At 45.0% G+C, this 22280-nt stretch overlaps 1 protein-coding gene across 1 annotated transcript in view; it reads left to right on the top strand.

Moving 5' to 3' along the window:
- Positions 1-22280, top strand: part of LOC119651949 (lysoplasmalogenase-like protein TMEM86A) — a 39296-nt gene that overhangs the window by 6416 nt on the left and 10600 nt on the right. Inside the window, exons 2-3 of the mRNA XM_038055803.1 lie at positions 21595-21764; positions 21849-22039. Of these exons, the coding sequence (XP_037911731.1) occupies positions 21595-21764; positions 21849-22039 (361 nt within the window). The remainder of the gene's footprint in view (positions 1-21594; positions 21765-21848; positions 22040-22280) is intronic.

The raw sequence follows: 22280 nt of genomic DNA, 5'->3' as shown, positions 1-22280 counted from the left end.
ACATGTCTACTATTCGTAACAGACTTCTAAGGTGGTCGTCAGTATCAGCATACAACTTGATGTCATCTAAGTAGGCGCGTAGGCCATACTTTATTGCAAAACCATGCCCTCTAGCATCATTCAGTAGCCATGAAAGGGGATTCAGTGCCATGAAAAACCAAGGGGGCCTTAAAGAATCCCCGTGGAAGATGCCTTTCCGTATATGGATAGCTTTTGAGGTATTAGCATCCTCAGATGAAGGCACAGATATGGTGGTGTGAAGCCTTCCATGACTGTCGCCAAAAATTTCATTTGTTGCGTATCAATGCGATACAGACATTGGCCATCGATTAGCCAGGTATGGGGTCTAAAGCCTTGACATAATCGATATAGCAACTAAAGAGCTTTCTTTGGCCTCTAGTTGCTTGTTCTACAACTACCGAGTCAATATTGCGTTGCTCTTTGTGACCGGTTGAACCGACTTGGCAGCCCTTTTGTTCCTCGGAATGTTGTTAGCCCCGTTGTGCGTATTAACTCTCCCACTAATGATGGACGTTATAAATTTGTAGAGGGTTGGTAAGCAAGTAATCAGTCTTGTGGCTGCGAGTCTTGCACCGTGTCCTTTTTATGGATAAGGTAGGTAATTGCCGCAATGAGGGAGGGTGGAAATTCCTCCGGCCGACTCTTAACTAGATTTACGCAACCGAAAATGTATACTGGAGAGCTTTTTGTGCCGGAAGTTTTGCAGCCGATTCAGATCTGGACCCCTCCAGTTCTTCGAGTTGTTTATAGCTCGTCGAAGTTCCTCTTCGATAAGATCCGCAAAATTCATGCCAAGTGTATTGGCATGGCGGGTGCCTTTGGCGAAGATTCACTCAGCATGGTCAGCATGCTGGGCGGGTAACCCCCAAAGTCCACTCCAATACTGTTTCGCTTTCGTAACCGAAAACTGTACTGTCTGGACGCTCTGTTGGGATTCGTTGAGAGATCTGAAAAAGCTCCACTGGTTCCTCACGTATGTTGCATTCTGGACACGACTGGAATAACTTTCGCCATACCGTCGACAGATATGACAGAAACTATCTGGTTTAGTGTGGGCGGACCATGACGGTCAATTTTGTCATCTTTTTAGGTTCGTGGCATAGTTCTCCCCTCTTGGTCGCCTCCAGCCACTCAACATGCTCTTTTGACCATCGATAATCTCATTATGTCAGTTTTACCAGTTACCGCGTGATTTCCCTAATAGACATGTTAGGAAAGATGCTAGAATGGGTCATTTATAATAGACTTTTCGCAATCAAAAAATACAGAGATTGCCTATCGGAGCGAGATTTTCCTTTTCGTGATTAGATAGACGTGATTTAAAAACTGGCATGCAATGTCCTCTAGTAAACGCGGCAACGTGGTGACGTTGGACATGAGAAATTCGCTTAATTCAAGCGGAATGGATTAAAGTTTCATTGGTTAAAACGAGTGACCTGTGCTACTATTCCTCCAAAAGGATACTTTGGTACCACACGCATGTGGGATTTAAGCAGGAGTACAACAGGGTCCCACTTTGAGTCTTCTCTTGGAGGACGTGATGTACAATGGGTTCCTTATTCTACCCGTGTCGAAGGAGGCTACCCTAATCAGTTTTGCCGATGATATAGCTGTGGTTGTTCTGGCAAAACAGCCCGAAGATCTTAAAGTGTATGTATATGAAAACATTGCCATAAGCAATGGCTGGAGATGATTTTGGTTGATCTAGCGGAACCAAAGACGGAGGCGCTATTCACCATCAACCGTAAAAAACAGGAATACGATTAGTGTTCGGGTTAGTGGCTACATTATCATTCCAAAACCGATTACCAAATACCTGGGGATGATGATCGACGCGAAAATCACTTTCAAGAGACATCTGGACTATACTTGTGAGAAAGCGGTAAATATCAGCGTATCAATGGCACGGATCGTGCCTAATAATGGAAAACCGAAATGGAGTGTTGAGAATGGATCGTCTATTATACGTCGTACCGGCCTGGGAGGAAGCACTTACGTGTGAGGATGATCAGAGGGAGTACACCTAATATACAGCTTAGTGACACTAAGGTGTACAGCGCCTTCTGGACAATATCAGGTAAGGCAGTGGGTGTTATTGCGGAAATATTCCCGATGGCATTATGGCGAGTGATGTACAAAGAAAACGAAAATGAATCTATGTTAAAAGGATGCAGAATACCGAAAAGCACCAAGGTGGCAGTCACTTAAGTAACAGTTACACAATTCGCAGAGGAGTCACTGGACCTACATCCCGATTTCACATATTGCGGAGTGAATTCAAGGCGAAATTAACTACCATCTGATGTAAATTCTGTCACAGTCATGGTTAGAGGAAGTACCTGTGACGCTTCGGACTGGATTATTTTCTCTTTTGCTTTGAATGTGGTTGTACACCTTAAGTTTCACAGCGTACCGTGAAGGAGCTTTTAAGACTCCCTTAAACCAGCTTAGCCCTGCAGAACATCGTCAAAGAAATGTTGAAGTCGAAAATATTTTGTTTGTGAATTGTGGGGTCCTAAGTCCGTATCAACTTAATGCTGGACCGGACCAAATGGGGAGCAACTTACTCCCTCTTTTTTTGGTTCACGGACCCCTTGTTTAAGGCTTAGCACCCAAACTTTACAAAAATTCGACAGATGACAGAGGCAAATCGTCAGACGCTGCCTGGGCAGAGGTGAGGCAGCGTCTGACGATTTGCCTCTGCTCTGGTAAAAAACCGTAAAGCCGTCATCGCCTGACATTTTTGTTGAAGTCGAAGCTGCGGTGAATTCCGTAATAACGAGGATTGAGGCGAAACTTGACAAAGCGGAGCACGTAAGGAAGGCATGAAGAGTGGAAGGTCACTTAAAGGGCAGCATTTCTCGTGAAGTGATGCTTGCGGCTGTTCTTCCTAAAAGGACAGATAGATTGTAAGTGCTTAGGAGGGGACAGATATTGGGTTTTCCCCAGTCAAAAAACAATCAAACTGCAAACTATAGACAGAGGGGTAATGGACCATAGACAGAGGGATAATGTTTAGCACAAAACCTCAGGAACAGTCTGCTTTGTTTCCTGTTCTTATGGCGTGTTTCAAATTTTGAAGATAATATCAACGATTTTAGTATATGTTCTGCCGAAGCAAGAAATCGGTAATTACCCAAGATAGAATTGGCTGGGCTTCTCCGCATACAAGTCTCCAGGCCCAGATGGCATAATGCCAGTGATGCTACAGAAGCAGCAGGAAAGGGTTGTGCCGTGGCTTGTTGAGATTTACCGGAGCTGCATCACTTTAGGATACGTACCGCAGTCCTGGAGGCGCGCACGAGTGGTTTTCATACCGAAAGCGGGCAGGCGCGGTCATGAGTCCGCGAAAGACTTTCGACCAATCAGCCTGACCTCTTTCGTGCTGAAGATCCTAGAACGCGTCCTGGACATTCACTTAAGGACGATTATGGAGAGAACGCCTTTCTCTAAGTCCCAGCATGCCTATCTCAAAGGAAAATCCACAGAAACCGCCCTCCACGAGGTAATTGGCACGGTTGAGTGGTCACTGCAGTCCAAGCAGTATACCCTTGCTGCCTTCTTGGATATAGAGGGAGCTTTTAACAACGTCAGTACCAATGCCATCAAGGAAGCCTTGACCGGTATTGGATTGGAGGGGTATCTCACGCATTGGATTATATCCATGTTGAGTACCAGGAAAATCCAGTCGGATCTGGGAGGCAGCCACTTGACCAGAGCTGTGAACAGAGGCACGCCCCAGGGTGGCGCCATCTCACCGGTACTCTGGTTAATAGTAATGACAAAATTTCACGAACATTGGACAGCAACGGGGTGAAGGTGGTGGCGTATGCCGAACACTTGGTGATATTAGTATCAGGGATATTTCTGTCCATTATGAGCGACATCATGGAAGGAGCGCTGCGAAAGGTGTGCCTGCAGGCCGCAAGATGCGGACTCAGCATAAACCCAACCAAAACGCAACTGATGCTGTTCAACACCAAGACAAGGATACCTGAATTCCATCTACCACGGCTGAATGAACAAAGACTGGTTCTTTCCTCTAATGTAAAGTATTTGGGTGTAATCCTGGATTCTAAGCTAAATTGGAGGTTGAACATAGAACTGAGGGTTAAGAAGGCCTAAGAAATACAATAGAACGAAGCTTAATAGGATTCAAAGAACTGCGTGTGCAGGTGCTACGGGGCTCTGCAGTCCTGCCCGGCAGATGCTCTAAATGTACTCCTGCATCTCCTCCCCCTAGACCTCCACATTAAATATGATGCAGCGTGCAGTGCCGTCAGACTACGGGAGTCGGGATGCTGGACAGCGAAGTCCTACGGCCACAGCAGCATCCTAGATGAAATACCTGGAGAAATCTGGGCATCCCCCACGGACTATGCCACACGCAAGCTGAACTTCACGAGAAACTTTGCTGTGGACCTTCCAACCAGGGCAAAGTGGAAGACCGGCGGCGTGTTGCAAGACTATGACACAATATTCTTTACTGACGGATCAAAGATGGCCTATAGAGTCGGCGTGGGGGTTTTCTCGAATACACACGGTGTATCCAAGTCGTACGGTCTCCCAGTTTTTGCCAGTGTATTCCAGGCGGAAGTACGTGATTCGAGCCCCAAGCGTAACATAGCCATGCTGACCGATAGCCAAGCGGCCATCAAGGCCTTGTACTCAACAACGACATCTTCCCGGCTGGTGGGGCAATGCAGAGACTCGCTCAACCATCTGGGCGGCACGCTCTAGGTCACTCTCCTCTGAGTTCCCGGGCATATGTAGGAACATAGAGGTGAATGAACGGGCTGACGGATTGGCCAGGCAAGGCTCTGCTTTTGGCAGTCCCTCGGCGAATACAGTCGGTGTTCCGCTGGCGGCTGCCAGGGGCGGAGTCTACTCGCACTACCTAGCAGCCGCGGGCCTGAGATGGCGAAGTCTTATAAGCTGTGCCAAGTCAAGGAGAATTTGGCACGCTTATAACATAGCCCGATCACGAGAGCTCCTGTGCCAGACGCGTGCAAATGCATTCAAGATTACGGCGGTCTGCACGGGGCACTGGACCATAGGGGACCATGCCGCTAGGCTCGGCATACCCTACAACTCGCATTGCCGAAGCTGCGGAGAAGGAAGGGAAACCCTCAAGCACTTTCTCTGCGACTGCCCAGCTCTGGCTAGAGTCAGGCTGCGGACTCTGGGTAAACCATTCTTTTGGGGATCTCAGAGAGATTTCTAGCTGCAGGGTCGGAGAGCTGCTTTCCTTCGTGAATGCTACGGGCTGGCTCTGAAGATCCGAGCCGACTCTGCCTCCCTGCTCCAATAACAACAGTCACGGTCTTAGGAGTCTGTGGCATCAAAACGGCGCACCAAAGCGCTAATTGGGCTCCTCGGAGCGGCCACTGATACCTACCTACCTACCCCATATCAACGATTTAAAGTAACACCGCAAACAGTCGTGGTGATGTGTCAAAGTACCATCTCAAACAATGATCCATTAAATATTTTCACAAAGCAAAACACAGAAAAAATGTGGTCTCTAGAGTGCTGATTATTACAGATTAAGAAGTTTTCTAGGCGAGTTTTTGAGATAAGGGTCGTATGTTTCTTATTACCTTTCTTCTGAGAAAAATGCAGTGACTAGGTCGGAATGTAATGTGCTGCATTCAAATGCAAAAATGAACAACAACGCCAACAAAAGCATACTGAATCCTTGCAAGATCGTGGAACACCTTCCGAGGGGGATGAACATAGAATTTTCGAAAATTCTTGATATTGCGGAAACCACGAATTTACAACCTATACTGGTTCTAAACTTCTCAACTACTCGCAGGTTCGGACTGCAGACATACCACTTTGCATGTTCAGAGTTCACGGGGGTGTGTTAATTTTCAGATACATCTCATAAATATTTGTCATGTTTTGCAAAGTACTTTCCACCATTTGCTTTGCAAAGATTGTTTTAATTTTAGAGCAATCTAGAAAAGGTTTCTGATCTGGCCATCTTCTGCATTCTATCTTGTAGTGCTGGTCATGAAAGTCCTTAGACAATTAAGTCATTTAACTAAGGACTAATAGAAACTATACGAGGCTTTTCCCAATTTTCCTGACCAAACTCCCCACTAAACCGACCGGATGATGCTGCACACCAATTAAGATTTGCATGCTATTGTGCACTATTATTTAGCAAAAAGTGCATCCGAACGGATTGATTATGATCAAAGCCAGGTGATTACGGTCCAACGGTTGATTATTGCATTCATACATGATTACGCGCCGTACATGGTTGCGCGCTTGTAGTTATCCAATTGAGCTGCTTATCGTCCATAACACGTTAATAATAGCATTTCAATGGCGAAGTGGTCTAATTCCATTTTATAACAATAGCCATAATGTGCAGTCCTCGAAGCTTCGCGTTTAGATAACATGTGAGCGACAATTATGGCGCTGGAAACGTGCATGGATATTGTGGGCAGTGCCCAACGAGAATGACTGGCAGCCCAAGCCGATTATCACGGAAAATGAATAAAATTTCAGTTCGTCCGTTTTGTGACGGTGGCATTTCGGTGCGTGGATTATGGAAATGGTAGCAATTAAATTTGCAATCAGACGCTTCGATGAATTCGTAGATAAGATTGAAAAAAATTTGATTGCAGGGGGGACTTAGTAGTGTGATTTGGGTTGATTTAGCACTAGATAAATTGGATTTCATGTCTGGTACTAGGAAAATTGTCTGGTATTCTATGGCATGGCCAAATCCGTTCCAATTCAGGGATTATTGTCTGAATCTAACCATTTGCCTGTAAAGTCTGTTTACAAACAAATCTAAAGGATTAGAAAGCAATGCTAGTTGCTTAGCATTAGGGGGGGGGGATTCAAGCCTCCGTATAGGGGCTTGCACTGGCGAAGGGAATATGTAATAAACCCTTCCTGTTATAACCTAGAGCTCGATACTAGTTCTTGGAATCGGTTTGTGCAGGATGGACACCACGAACCAGGGAAAGCGTTAGATCGGAAACAGAAGAAATCTTTCCGTGAAGAGATAAGGCTCTGTGGAGGAGGACACTGGCCGAGAGGTAGAAATTGGCATTCGGGTAGTCGCACGCCGGGACCCTCATTGGTCTCGACGATTTGTTGGTATCATTGGAAATACGGAGTTCAGGCAACTAAATATACCACCGAATGCACGTTTAGCGCAACTAAAGACTAGGCTCACTGAGGCACCCAGGTGACGGCTACTCGAAGCGCAGCGCGCACCGTCGCCTTACAATCTTCAATCCCCTAAGCAGACATTGCTTCTTGGTCGACACGGGCGCTGATGTGTCGGTTCTCCCTGTACCCCGTTCGAACCCGTTGGGGAGTTCCGTCCCCACGTACTCGAGGAGGGCGATCAGACCCGAGTCTGCAAGGGACTCATCTGAAGTGGCTCTGTCACGAAGCCTCACCGGAGGTTATCTGGTACCATGGGAACCGCGATGGCCCTCTGAGAGCATATGCTCCAGGAGAATTTCTGGAGGATGTGTTCTCGGTCCGGTTATTTGCGGTTGGCCCCCTAGTGGGAGTTTCATGGTGGTTGTGGTTATATCTACATCGCGTGCAGAGCTCCTCGGAGCTCGAGCGTGGAGTTGCGCTGTATAACTCGGGTGCCGTACCCCTTAGTTGCGGCAGAGGTGTTAGATAGGCCTCGCATCCACTGGTATGAATACTGAGCCTGCACTCAGTATAAATCAGGACCGCTGTGCTTGCATGGCGTGGCTCTGATTGTAATTCCAAACTCAATGCGTGTCCGAAGAGGAACGTGGGATTATGCCTTCACGGCAGGTACTCATGTTAAACCCCCAGGACTTTCATGTACCCCGTTAGAAAACCCTATTTCCGCAAAATTTACGACTGGCGGCTGCGTGCTCTTCTCCCATCCACACCTATGGCTGTGGGTAGGTGGGCGTGAGTCTCGGACTGCGCCGAACGTTTTTGTCTCGTTTCATTCTGGCGGACATTAACATTCCCATATTAGGCGAACACTTTTTGTGTCACTGTAGGCTGCTTGTGAACCTGCAGAACAAGGCTTTGATAGATCCCGCACCCTCATTACATACGTCAGGGAAAATTTCTACCTGCCAAGATGATACTCTTTTGATAATTTTCGAGGATTTTGCCGACCACATCAATACTACCGGCTCCCTAATCTGTGGACGCACTTTAACTTCAGAAGCTTGGTGCTGTGAAGAAAGAGTCTGAAGACTTGATGGAAAAGGGTATCTGCAGACCGTTCAATAGCTGTTGGCCCTCTCCACTTCATTTGGCTCTAAGCCAAGGGGTGAATGACGACCATGTAGAGATTATAGGTCTTTGAATGCTGAGACAGTTCCAGATCGATATCTCATTTCACTCATCCATGATTTTGTGCACTCACTTACGAACTGCCGTGTTTTTACGACCGTCCAAGGCGTATCACCTAATCCCTGTCGCTCCAGCAGACATTCCGAAGACGGCTATCTCTACACCTTTCGGAATTTTCCAGTTCACTAGGATGACTTTCGGCGTGTGCAACGCTGCGGAGACTTTTCAAAGGCTCATCCACTCTATCTTACGAAACTTGAACTTTTGTTTCGTCTACAAGCATTATGTTTTGGTCACTTTCTCTTCAGAATCTGAGCGTTTAGAACATCTCGAGTGCATTTTTCAACGTTTTCTTGAGGCCGGACTTGTCCTAAACGTTGAGAGAGGCAGGTAAAATTTCTCGGCCACTTAGTAACCTCTGACGGTATTCAATCTAACCCAGCCAAGGTTGAGGTGATAAAGAGCTTTCCACTACCAACTACGGTGAAGGATCGCGAAGGTTCTTGGACAGGTTAAACTTCTGTTGTCGTTTCTTACCCAAGGCCGCTCATCACCAAGCGATCCTGAACAACTACTTGCCTGGCCGCAAAACTTATGACTCTCGCGAGGTTGCGTGGTCTGCTGAGGCCGTCCATGTGTTTGAGTCGGCTAAACAACAGCTTGTTGATGCTTCCCCTTATTTTCGCGCTTAGACAAAATCCCGACAAAGCATCCCCCCGTCAACTTCGGCACTTGTCTGGGAAAGACAATGTTATTGCGGACGCTTTGTCACAATCCCTGCTGCGGTCGATTATACGGCAATGGCCGAAGCACAATAAGAGGTCGCAAAGCTTCAGAGCCTGAAGGTAAACTCCAAATACAAATTCAAGGAATTTTTTATTTTCTACTCAAACTCTTATTTACTCTGCGAGACCTCAGATAAGGGACCCAGGCCATTTATTATAGCTGATTTTCACAAGGAAGTATTTCACGCAATACACGATCTTGCGCACCCAGGCATCAGCACGTTGAACCGGTTAGTCACTGATAAATATTTCTGGCCGTCCATAAACAAGGACGTGAACTTTTGGGCCAGACAGTGCAACGCGTGAAGGACATGCAAGGACAATAAGTACGTTCGAAAGGAAGTAGGTGTATTCCCTAGATCATCCAAGCGCTTCCACATCATACATCTCGAAATCATTGGTCCTTTGCGAGACACGCACGGATTTAAGTACTGCCTTACAATCATCGACAGATTTAAGCGCCTGAGGCGTCTGTCTGACATTACGGTGCAATCCGAGGCCGAGGCCCTCTGTCGAGAGTGGATTCTTTCTTTGGTGTTCCAGCCGTAATCATCACGGACTGGGGAGTGCAATTCGAATCTACGCTTTTTGCGGCTTTAAACGGCATAGAACTACTGCATACCATCCGCAGTCCAATAGTATGGTGGAATGTTGCACCGGACGCTGAAGGTCGCCCTAATGGTATGCAACAATCCGTCGTGGTCGTGGTCCGTGTCCTCCTCGGCCTTGGTGACTCGGGAATGCTGCGTCTGTTCAGGGACACAGTTTCGAGGATGGGCCCAACTCCATCGTCCCGACACTCAACGTCGGAGGTCAACATCCCCAGGGATCTTGAAACGTGTAAACAGGTCTTCATTAGGGTGGACGCCCCTCCTTGTGGAGGCTAGGGGCCTTCGACGAGTCGGCGGTCGTTTCGAAAAAAAACCCGCGAAGCATCAAATTCGCCTGGTGACCCCTATTGGCGGCGGTAAGTGAACGGGTTGCTTCGCTGAAACCGCCCGGTTTCAGCTAGGGGCGGAGTAATGTGGCGACGAATCGGAGGCTGGAACCTGGGCGCATTTACGGATTCGCCTTCGCCGCGGCATTCAATGGCCGCAGAGAACAGCTGACGACCTGACATAAGACTGGGGGACAAATGTCACGAAGACATTTTTGTTCACAGTCTCAGGACATTCTAGTCTCGTCCGCCGGCCAGAGGAGACAAACTAAAAAATTACCTTTTAAATTTAATGTAAAAATTCAACTTTGAAATTGGCCTACTAGATGAGAGTGTTAAGAGTAGTGATAAAGGATTGTGATAACCTGAATCGAGTGCAATAAAAGATTAAATTAAGAGAAACGTGTTGGGAAGGAGAGAATTATCGGTTACTGGAAACCTTTCAACTATGTGAGCCTTGGGTGCAGATGAAAAAGAAGGAGCTGCTATACTATCCTTTAAGGGTTTCAAAGAGTTTGACAATCTATCCAGCGGTGCTAAAGGAGGGTGTAGAGAACCTGAGACTTCCAGAAAATATTTCTCTAGCATGTCTTGCTCTGAGCTACCTCTTGGCAGAAGATTAGGGAAGTGTTCACACCAACGTCTTAGAAATGCAAAGAACTTTGGACAACCTGCTTAACTCGCGTTGAAATGTCTGACGAAACTAACTGAGCGACACATTCGCGAGAAAGCACCAAAGCTGAAAGAAGCCGATCGGCCTTTGCTTCGATATTGGGATTTATGCCTCAGGTAGTAATGTGGATACATGTTCATTAGGAAGATATTCATCCATACGTAGTATGGTGGATTAAGGTGAGGCAAAAGATTCTATACTATTTTGTAACGAGCGAGCGGAATCCACAGAAAACTTCCAATGAGGGTTCTGTCTATTGGCGCATTAGACATCAAGTTTTCGATGCTGATAACTCTAGTTGAAGCGGGCAGCTTCTCACCCAATAACAGAAATCCTGGGAGATATGTATTTGTAGACAAATCGGGATATTTCGTTAGACGAGGACGTTGAGTACAATGAAGCAATAGTTTTACTGCTGAGAGACTGTTCATCAACCCCACCTCATACACATACTGATCAATGTTATCATCATCATCAACGGTGCAACAACCGGTATCCGGTCTAGGCCTGTCTTAATAAGGAACTCCAGACACCCCGGTTCTGCACCGAGGTTTACCCATTCGATATCCCTAAAAATTATCAGGCGTCCTGACCTATGCCATCGCTTCATCTCAGGCAGGGTCTGCCTCGTCTTTTTTTTCTACCAGGGATATTGACCTTATTGACTTTCCGGACTGAATCATTCTCATCCATACGGATTAAGTGACCCACCCATCGCAACCTGTGAGCCGGATTTTGTCCACAACCAGACGGTCATGGTATCGCTCATAGATTTCGTCGTTATGAAGGCTACGGAATCGTCCATCTTCATGTAGGGGGCTAAAAATTCTTCGGAGGATTCTTCTCTCGAAAGCGGCCAAGAGTTCGCAATTCTTCTTGCTAAGAACCCAAGTCTCCGAGGAATACAGGTCTTGTATAGTAAGAGCTTTGATCCTATGGTGAGACGTTTCGAGCGGAACAGTTTTTGTAAGCTGAGATAGGCTATGTTTGCTGCGAACAACCGTGCGCGGATTTCATCGTCATGGCTGCTATCGGTTGTGATTTTCGACCCTAGATAGGAGAAATTATCAACTGTCTCAAAGTTAGTGGTCTCCTAACTTTATTCTTCTCGTTTGATTAGTGCGGTTTGATGAAGTTGGTTGATTGGTTTTCGGTGCTGACGTTGCCACCATATATTTTGTCTTGCCTGGTGGCAGTGGAATTTGTATCGTGGTTTGACGTCGGATACCAGTCGACTCAGGTGTGAATGAGTACCTGAGTCAAATCAGGGTAATAATCTCGGGCGAGCGCAATGCTGACCACATTGTCTCGGTCTTGAATGAAGTGCTCTAACACACTTCAAGGCCCTGATCCAACATGGATTGTTGCGCCAACGATTATTATTATTATTTATTGATGTGCGGCCCAAGATCTCGCATTAATCGCCGCCTGCTCGATCTGGATGAAGGCAGTCTGTACGTCTTGGGTCGTTCTTCCCATAATGTGGATATCGTTAGCATAGGCCAGTAGTTGGGTGGACTTAAACAGGATCGTACCTCTTGAATTTACCTCAGCATCACGGATGACTTTCTCGAGGTTAAAGAGGACGCATGGTAGGGCATCTCTTTGTCGTAGACCGTTGTTGGCCGAATTGCTGTTTGATCAATGTGTCTTTGGGAACTACACTATTGGATGGGAGTAGGGGAGCCTGAAGTTTAGTTCTGATTGCCTGGTTGATGTGTTTCCAGTTGGCGCGCTGGAAGTCGGGAACTGAAGGTGGGGTGGACCGAACGACTCTGTCTGGTAGTTTGATGCGGAGGATTATGGCATCATGTTCGCTGATGCCGAGGACTGCTTCGAGGAAGGGAAAGGTGCTTGGGTTGGGAAAACAGTTAGGTTACTGCTAATCAGGAAGTAGTCTAGGTAGGAATGGTAGTGTGTTCTGTTGAAGGTTGGAAGGGCCTGGCTGAATTGGGCTAGGTTGATGATGGGATGTGAAGTTGTGAGGAAACGGTGGAGTTGGCGTTGAGGTCTCCACCGATAATCAGGGACCATTGTTTTCCGGGAGGGCGGTGGGTTGATTGGGATTCGAAGGAGATTAGGAGGGGTTTAATTGATTTGAAGGTGTTGGGAGGCGGGTGAGTTTATGTAACTAGGAATTTGTCGGAGATAAGGACGTTCCACCGCAGGTGCTGCGGCCTTGAGGGTTGGCCTGTGGTCGGTCAGTCCGGAAGAGGTTGAAAGAAAGGATTGTATCTGTAGGTCCACTTAGTTTCACATAGGAGAGGAAGTGTAGATTGGAATTCGCGGTCGTGGGTTGCTTCCAGCGGATGAGTGTATGGGGAGAGGGTCCGCTTCGTGCGGCGTTTGCGAAGGACACTGACGGATGGGTGAAGGCTTGATTTATGATTGGGCGACCAGCGGGGCGGGAGGCAGCTGTGAGGAACTGCGAGGTGGCAGTTGGTTGCCGCTTTCCCGATGTGCTGGCAATTTTTATATTGCAGTACTTGCTTGTTTCTGATCTGCTCAAAGCGGACGATGATGTGCTGTATTCCTTTTACGTCATGCAACTGCTCCACACTGAAAGTCGCGTCAAACATGAGCAACCACAAGTTGAGGTTGATGTTATTGGTTTTTGGCCAGGTTGTGGCAAAGGGTTTAGCAGTCAGGGTGGTGGAGACTCCCTGAGCCTTCAATTCGTTGACGTGGGGAGAAGGGGAGAACGTCACATCTAGACCTCGGAGAATGAGGTTGGTCGTCTTCTCAGAGGCGAGAGTATATGTGAAGAACTTGTTATGGTTCACCACAAGGATTTGTTTGGCGGTAGAGTAATCTTCCGGCGTTTCCGTAAGAATCTGGTGTAAACTACCCGATTTCTTGATCAAGTACTCGAAGCGCTCGCAGATGTTATGATAAATGCTCTCTTTTATAATTCGCAAAACACGAAAATGGTGCGAATTATATTCAACGTTAATCCGCCAATAGTTCGGACCAAAGCTTGGCCGGAGCTAGACACTTTTTTAAGAATTGGGGAGTCCTAAGTGCGCGTCCACTTGATGCCGAACCGGACCCCCCAATTCTTAAGAAAAGCATAATCTAATGTCCTGAAAAAAATTATTCGCTGGAAGGATAATAATGAGATTTCACGCGAACTTTTCTAGTAGCTTTTGGTGTGGAATGCAATATTTATTTTCACCTTGCGCTGCTTCACTCACATGTTTACCGCATAATAAATAATAGTGTCAATATTGATTAATAATTTCTCGAAATAAACAGCGTCCTTATTATGTTTGTTGTTTTCCTGGATAATTTTTTTACGTTCTAGCTGCTCTGAAAATTCTCCCCACAGGCGCCGCGATTCCGTGGGCTTTTATTGGGATCAAAAAATATTCCAGATCAGATAGCTTCAATAATAAAGAAGGAATCTGAATAATATTTTTATATAAATTTTCATTAGCCATTAATTGCAAACTGAGAAAAATACAGAATTCCTAGCTCTTTCAAGATGCTTGTTGACATGGTTGTCACTCAAGGCTTTTATTCCTATAGTCATTGAGCTCATTGAGGTCATGCCACAGTACCAACTGATACGACCAATCTTAATCTTGTTAATACGGCGAAAATCTTTAACGATTTATGGTAACAATGCATTGAAAAGGGAATCATTGTTTATTAAAAAATTGTTAAAAACATTCAAAGTTCACTTACAAAATGAACTTTCCTTGGCACGATGGCTTCACTTTGCTGAGATCCAATCTTCATGTTTGTTCAGAAGATTTTTGTTTATATTATCGTGGATAGGAACCCACAATGTACAATTATTGAATACGTAAATGAAATGTCGAATCTACGTCAATATCTATTTTAAAGTAAACAAATCTTGTAGGAAAATGTTGAAAGCAACAAATAGTGTGGAGTGTGTTGATTTTTAAATTAAACTTTCAGTTGCTGGTCCAGATGTTGTTTGGTCTATTTTAAGGTTCACCTGAGAAATTGAGCCGGTTGAAGTTTTTAGATTTTTTCTCGAGCTAGATCAGCTCTTTTTCTCAGGTTATCTTTTAATATTTGGTATGCTTGTCCAAAATGTTGGTGACTAAGGTCTCTTTAAATGTTGGTCTGTTGTTTAGGACACTGGACATATTGATATTTATAATACATAGCATTAGATAGGGCCGTAGGGATAAAAAGAAAATCGGGCCCCTTTGTTATTCACGTTTTCAAATAAAATATCTATTTCCAGCTGTCAACAAAATTTTGGATCTCCTTTCCACTTTTTGTCAAGTCTGCTTGATCTTCTGTTTGGAAGACTAACAAAAGCAGTCCTCGTCATAAGTTGAGCATTTTGCAATATATATGGTAGAAAAAGAAGACGTAGTAGACCTTACCTGAGATGGAGCGATGGTGTAGGCCAGGAACACAGACACCTTTTAGGGATATTTACTTGGTGGAACTCGGCGCAATACCGGGATATCTGGAGTTTCTTACTAAGGCAGGTTTAGACCGGATACCGGTTGTTGTACCATTCATTTTGATCATGATGAATAAAATAAGGTCGAGCATCCAGTATAGTTTTCATCCAGGACCTGGATTTTCCACGAACCATTTAACATGGTATAGAAATGCTTGGAAAAATGGTTTCTTCTGGTTTGTGGGGTAGGCTTTGGATTCTGGCAAATGAAGTTCGAAATACAGCAGAGCTGGTCCTTGTTGGAAGAATTTTATAAATCAGAGCCCTTAAACGTGTCACGACTCAGTAGTTTTCGTAGAAGGCAAGTATGTACGCGAATTGGTTGTGATCAAACCTTCCGTCAGAGTTGCTAGTAAAAATTTCCACTGGTCTAACAAGTACAGTGTACCTTAAACAATGGAAAGGTCAATGTATTCGAAGTTTTTCCTTAGATTCATGCTGTGATAAAATGCAATATATTTCACAATCTTCTATTCAACGACGAACTGGCAGCTACTGGCAGGCTCAACGAGTGAGCGTAGCGGGAGAAGGAAGGACATAGATGCTTCAATAAAATTAGATTGATTTTGCAATTCGGGAGGGATCATATAATTTTTAGAAGGGGTCCGGATTTTTTCTCTACCAATTTGATGTAATCCTGTAGTCCACCATTGTGCTCTTGAATGAAGTGCTTTAACACACTTCCAGGTTTTGGTACAATTAGATTGTTGTGCCAACGATTATTAAAGTGATAGTATAAAAGTTCTCGCCTTTTCATTGGTAACAACCGCTCTCACAATGTGCCAATTCCCCTTTCAACAACTTCGTGTTGAACGGTTTGCTGAAACTGCCAATTCTTTTCTTAGCACTTCTGAAACCTGCTCTCCCGGGTGGTGTACTTCCAAGAGAATCTGTATAGATTCAACTCTGGAGTTCGTGAAAGTATCATCCGGTTTTCTAAGAGGGACCAACTTGGCCGACCCATCCTTATTAGAGACTCTGCACAGCCTGGAAGTCTCCCTTTACCTTCCAGTTCCTCACAGGATGCTCTAAAGGATTTTCGTTTCGAACGTTTTACGAGCCTCTTATATTCAAGCTATGAGTTCCGGAAGTTTAACCAGTCTTCATCCTTATTGCTTTTGCAAGCACGATTTAGAAGTCGTCTGGTTGATTTCCTGAGTCTTTTCAGTTCTCTGTTCCACCATAGAACCGTTTTGCGTCGTTGGCCTCGAGAAATAGTTTAAACATCTTCAAAGCACTCTAGAAGTGTGGGATTCATTGGTTCCACTTGGTCTTCTATCGCCAAAGGAGTCCTTAGTCGCCTAGGGAGCTCCACTTTTTCGCCAAAAAGTTCATTGAATTATATCCAATTCGTTTCGTTTTCCTAGGATTCCGTCTTTGTATTGCAAGCTGTTCGCCTGCAATAGTCAGACTAAATTCTAAGTAACGATGATTTGACAATGAGACTTCATCTAGCACTCGCTAGTCTCTAATCAACTCTAACAACAAGTGCAAATTGTTAGGCTATTCACTTCTTCTTGGCCCCACAAATATAGGGGCGCATCTTACGTCTGTGGTTATCAGACTACCTGAAGTGATAAGATCAGCTTCTCTCCTCTAGGGTTGCATTTGCTACTGCCCTAACAAATATGTGCGTCAGAACCTATAAAGAGTTTAAGGCTACTTGAATCTGCATACACTACCAGATCCCTTAATTCTTGCATCGACGGAGGACACAAATATGACGTGTCTCCTTATTTTAAGTCGACCGCAAAAAGGTCCTGGGAACAGAGTTGTCTCAGCATGGTTGCGTCTAACAATTTTGACATCAGAAGGCAGGTTCTCGGTATCAAGGATCTCTCATCGAAAAAGATCCTTGTCTCCTTTACTAATCCAATACCACAGACTTTGTCAAAATGAGCCCATGGGTCTTGAACCAGAAATGTATAACGACAGTCCTGCAACTTTGCCAGCCTTGCCAGCAGTAGGTAGGAAGAAACTTTGCCATGCTGCAGGTTAATTTGAGTAATTCTTATGTTTGTATACATAAGTGTAGTTTAATATGAAAACCACAGCTAACTGAAAAGTCTGCTGCGTTCAGTGTGAATCTCACCGGGGTTACCAGCTTGTCCTCGCCTTTTGTCTAAAGTTCCACTTTCTTGGATTCGATTTCTCTGGATATCGCCACACTTTGTCCTGTAGTAACACTCATGTCCTCATTCACAAGAAACTTCACCTTCTTTCGTATTGCCTTCCGTTGTCCTCGGATGGGAACCCTCCCAGATGTCAAGGTGGCCGGCCTGCATGGATCTGGTTCTACATACCGGATTTAGACCAGCTGCGTCCACATCAACAGCTTCCCTTTCTTCCGTTTTTCCTGGAAGAGGCGGAGAAGAAAGTTCTGACAGGGAAGCTTGTAGTCCCGTCTTCTTTGTAACTTAGGTAACAGTGCCTTCGACAGGTCGGCCGTAGTCAGGTTTCTGGTTTCTCTCATTAAGGAAGTTAAGGGAGGCCAACAATTGCTACCCTGCTTAAGAATTACCAGTTTCTGCGCGAATACATCGGTCGGACCCATCTTGGAAAGCAATAGAAAGGGTGTTTGGCGTATTGTAGATGACCTAAGGAAGGTTGTAGGACTAATGAGGGATCTGTTATGCAGATCAGTTAGGAAATCAACGCAAGAGGCTAAGGGAGCAGCTCATAGAGCACCTGTTAAATTCAATCACTTACTGACGGAGTTAATGCTCGGTGACCGGGTGCTAAGCCATCGAAATGAAGCAGTTGAGTGGTGACAAAATACGCACCGAGCTGCCGAGATTTCGGTAGAGAATTCGAACCGCAGACGAATCCATGCGCGACTTGTTGCTCGCTAGGTGTATCGTGATACGTTAACCTAGATGGTTCAACTGCAGTAGACAGGGGCAACGCCAACAGCGACCGCTTCTAAATTGACAGCGGCAGTCGATGCTTTGCGTTCGGGAAATTAGACTAAATCACCGTTTACATCCGCCTCCCGAAAAGAGTGATCGGGTGCTAGTAAGCAAGTACTGGGGTATGCTAGTGACGTTGGTTCTCGAAAAGCCACGAAATATAAAAACCCTCATATTTTCTTGGCAAAAAGCTAGACTTGCCGGAAGCTTTGATGACGGGCACCCGGTCGTCCTACAATTACGATCCTTTGAGTCGGTGCTACTGTTGTTGAAGTCTTGGTTCTTCTGGTATCCCGGGGTCATAATCTAAAACTATTGTCATTAGACTTGCGACAGCAAATTTCTCGTCGATCTGCATGGCTCCGGCTTGCGTTTTCTTGACGCTTCATTATCGCGGATATCAGCACTCTTATCTTAGGAGTAGATTTCCTAGCTGACCTGCATAATATATCCCTCATTGGACCTACAACCCTCCTTAGGTCATCTGCAGCACCCCCAATACTCTTTCTATTATTTTTGAAGACGTTTCCGACCCACGTATTCGTGCAGAAATTCGTAGATCTTAAGCAGAGTATTTGCAGACCTTCAAACAGTTGTTGGCCTTCGCAACTTCGGATCCTAAACCCTACTGGAGATCTTGTGGCAATTACAGACTTCTTAAAAGCCCAGGCGATTCCAGATCGGTACTCCATTCCACCCATTCAAGATTTTATGCACTCTGTTCAAAACTGCCTTATTTTCTCGACTTTGGATTTTGTGAAGACAGATCATCAAATCTCTATAGCTCCCGAAGACATTTTGGAAACGGCAACGGGAATTTCCACCTGTCAAGTTAACTAGAATGACTTTTGGACTATGCAATGCAGCGCAAATCTTTCATTGATTTATCCACTCTGTACTACGAAACCTCCACTTTTGTTTCGTATATTTGGCTGACATTTTAGTCGCGTCCTCCTCTGATTCGTTTCCTTCAGGCCGGTTTAGTACTCATTGTTGATAAAAGGAAATTCTTACAACTGCAAGTGATATTCCTCGACAATTTGACAATTTCTGCAGGTATCGAACCGCATCCAGTCTAGATGCAAGCGAGTTCGAGCTTCCCGCTTCCGAAAGCACTTAAGAATCTAAGAAGATTCTTGGGCATGTTAAACTTCTACCGTCGTTTCTTGCGTAAGGTGTAGTATCAGCCGAATCTTAACGCCTACTTGTTTGGAAAACTCTTGGCTGGTTGCATGATCCCCAGAGACTGTCCAGACGTTTGAGACCACCAGGCAATAGCTGGTGGAAGCCACACTTCTGGCATTTCCTCAGTAAAATGCACACTTAGTCGTATTCATCATTCATTCATTGCCTTAGGCATCGTCGCAGGTGCTGTCTTTCACCATTCAGGGAGTTTCCTATTTTTGATTCACAGTCTCACAGTACATATTGCGAGACTTCAAGCAAAGGGTCAGAGCCAGAAATTCCGCCCGATTTCCATAAGGAAATATTTTACGCCATTCATGATCTGGCGCGCCCAGGCATTCGGACAACGAATCGGTTAATAACCGCAAAGTATTTCAGGCCGTTCATGAACAAGGGCATTAATGCTTAGACCAGACAGTTTATCGCATGCCAGAAGTGCCAATTACTAAACATCTGAGGAGAGAGGTAGGCGTGTTCTCTCGGTCCATCAAGCGCTTCCAGACAATCCGTCTCGATTCGATTGGTTCTTTACGATACTTGCACGGGTTTAGGCATTGCCTTACAATCATTGATAGGCTCACGTGGTGAATTGAAGGGAAGATATTTCTGCACAATCATATATTTAGGTCGTCCATGGAAAGCGGATTTCACACTTTGATGTGTCGGCAGCTACAATTGCCGACTATAGAGAAGAGTCCAATTCCTCCCGTTTCTTGGAGTCAAGATCCTCGGCTTTAAATATGATCAATCGCGTGCCACCCGCAGTCTAATGGGATAGGTAAAAAATGGTACATGACGCTGAAGGCCGTTATAATGATCCAAGACGATCAGCCGCAAGTCCTGCCACTCATTTTCCTCCGAACAGCCAATCGCGAGGAATTTGCTGCTCGTTCCGCTGAGCTGGTATTGGAGAAGAATATGACACTCCCAGCAACCCTGTACCTGATATTAGGTCGAGCCTTAACACTACTGGATTGTTGTATAGTGTACGCTGTGTGGAAGCTGAAGCCGCCACCAACCAGGGATCTCAGCTCCTTCATGTTCTTAGTTTACCAATAATCTTATCAATGTTATAGAAATAGCCCCTTTTCGAGGCGCGATACCCTTTTCACGGATGATGACCGCCATAATTCTGTGACGATGTTAGGAAGGGAAACCTTATTCTTCCTTCTACGTACCCTCTTTATCTCCTCTTTCAGTGGAGTGGCGCGGAAAAATCAAACTTTACCATGATGATGTTAAAATACCCTCGATTTGAAGCGCCATTACTATTTAAGGAGAGGTGTCTTCTGTAATTTATCAACGGGTTCCGAAAGAGAAGATTTCCCTCTTTTCCATTCATACTCACTTCCGCCTGGGGGATGGAGTTCAAAGGTAAACCCTGCCATTTCGACATGAGAATAGCCTCAATTTGGGGTGACATAATTTTTTAAGGGGGGTTAGAGAGTAAACCTTTTCTTCTTCTTGCATACCGATTGAACATTAAAACATTACCATGAAGTCGGGTCACTGTCTGCCTGTCTTTCACAGGCACTTTTCGCAGAAATGGTTAAATCGACTAACACAATTTGGTGAGAAGGTAAGAACGGTGAACGCCCACATATTTAGTAAGTTACATCTTTCTTCGTTAAGTTTAAGGAGGGGGGGGGATCCTCATATATGCCAAAAGGAGGTCTAAACATTTTTTTCACCGAATATATACTCATGTTGGGTATCAAAAGAGAGCTCTCGATAATACTTCTCGAAGCCAGTATTCATTTTGACATTTGTCAGAAAGGCGAGGAGTGTGGGGTAAAAGTGATGGTTTCTTTAACCGCCCCATTCTCAGAAACTATCCAATCGAAAAATCTGAAAACAAATCATGAAGCTGCTTCTGTACTCAGGCCTCAAAATACTCCCCATATCGATATCTACTCAAACTAAGTTGATAACAGTATATTATTATCTTTTGGGAAATTGAGTAGAAACCCCCCTTAAATTTACTCTACTATAGTACGAAGCATGATATCCCCAAGTTTGATCAAAATCGTACCATTTCTTGTAATTTCCACTATCACCCCAAGGTATTTATAAACACTAAGTCGGCCTTCCACCCTGACCAGCCGATTCAAGCTGATAATTCCACCACCACAAAATAATTATAATTTTAGCCGCACTAATCACCAATTTCATGGCACTTTGTACTCTCTCGTACTGGCCGGGATGGAGGCAAAAATTAAATCTCATTATTTTCACTTTAGTTCCCATAAAGCCTTACCACCAACGGTTTGTCTAAGATGAAACGTAAAAATCGATTTTCTGATTACCAACAGGTGAAACAGAGCTGGCATCGTCTGATTCCATTTGCGGCATCCATCGTGGTATACTCCGTTCTGGTGCAGTTCACGAAATCAGGACTATGGTGGACTGCAGTGTGCAAATGCGCCCCAATTGTGTCGTTGCAGTTGTACGTCTTGTTTTTTGGCTTCCAGCATATCAAACTGTAAGTGAAGTGCATCTGAAGATATTATAAGGCCACTTAGGAGTTCATGCTGAAGATATTTTTTGCTTGGTTTCCTCCTTTCAGAAACACATATCCTCGTAAGATACTCTTAGGGTTGTTTTTCTCCTGCATTGGGGATGCACTTCTCGATTTTGATTTATTCGAATTCGGAGTTGGAGGATTTCTTCTCGCACAACTTTGCTATATTTGGGCCTTTGGATGGCAGCCGTTCATGTGGTGGATCGGAGTCTTGCTATATGTTTGCGCGGCGGCACGTGAGTATTTATTAAAATAGTTTTATGATTAGACATTTTCAGATACGTTATCAGCTTTCCATCAATTCAGTAGAGTCCACTAGGGGCCTTATTAACGTGATTTCGATCCAAGTCCGTTTGGCTTATCAATAGTGTTATATGTTGTTTTCGATTCGGTTCTGGTGCTCTCAGTTTTAAAATTCAAATTCCAGTAGGTAGGCAGCTTTTATGCATCATAAAATGGCAAAATACTATAATCTGA

Source organism: Hermetia illucens, chromosome 3 (genome assembly GCF_905115235.1).
Source record: "Hermetia illucens chromosome 3, iHerIll2.2.curated.20191125, whole genome shotgun sequence".
Lineage (NCBI taxonomy): Eukaryota > Metazoa > Arthropoda > Insecta > Diptera > Stratiomyidae > Hermetia > Hermetia illucens.
Note: the sequence above shows the minus strand (reverse complement) of the source record. Positions and strands in the feature narration are given on the sequence as shown.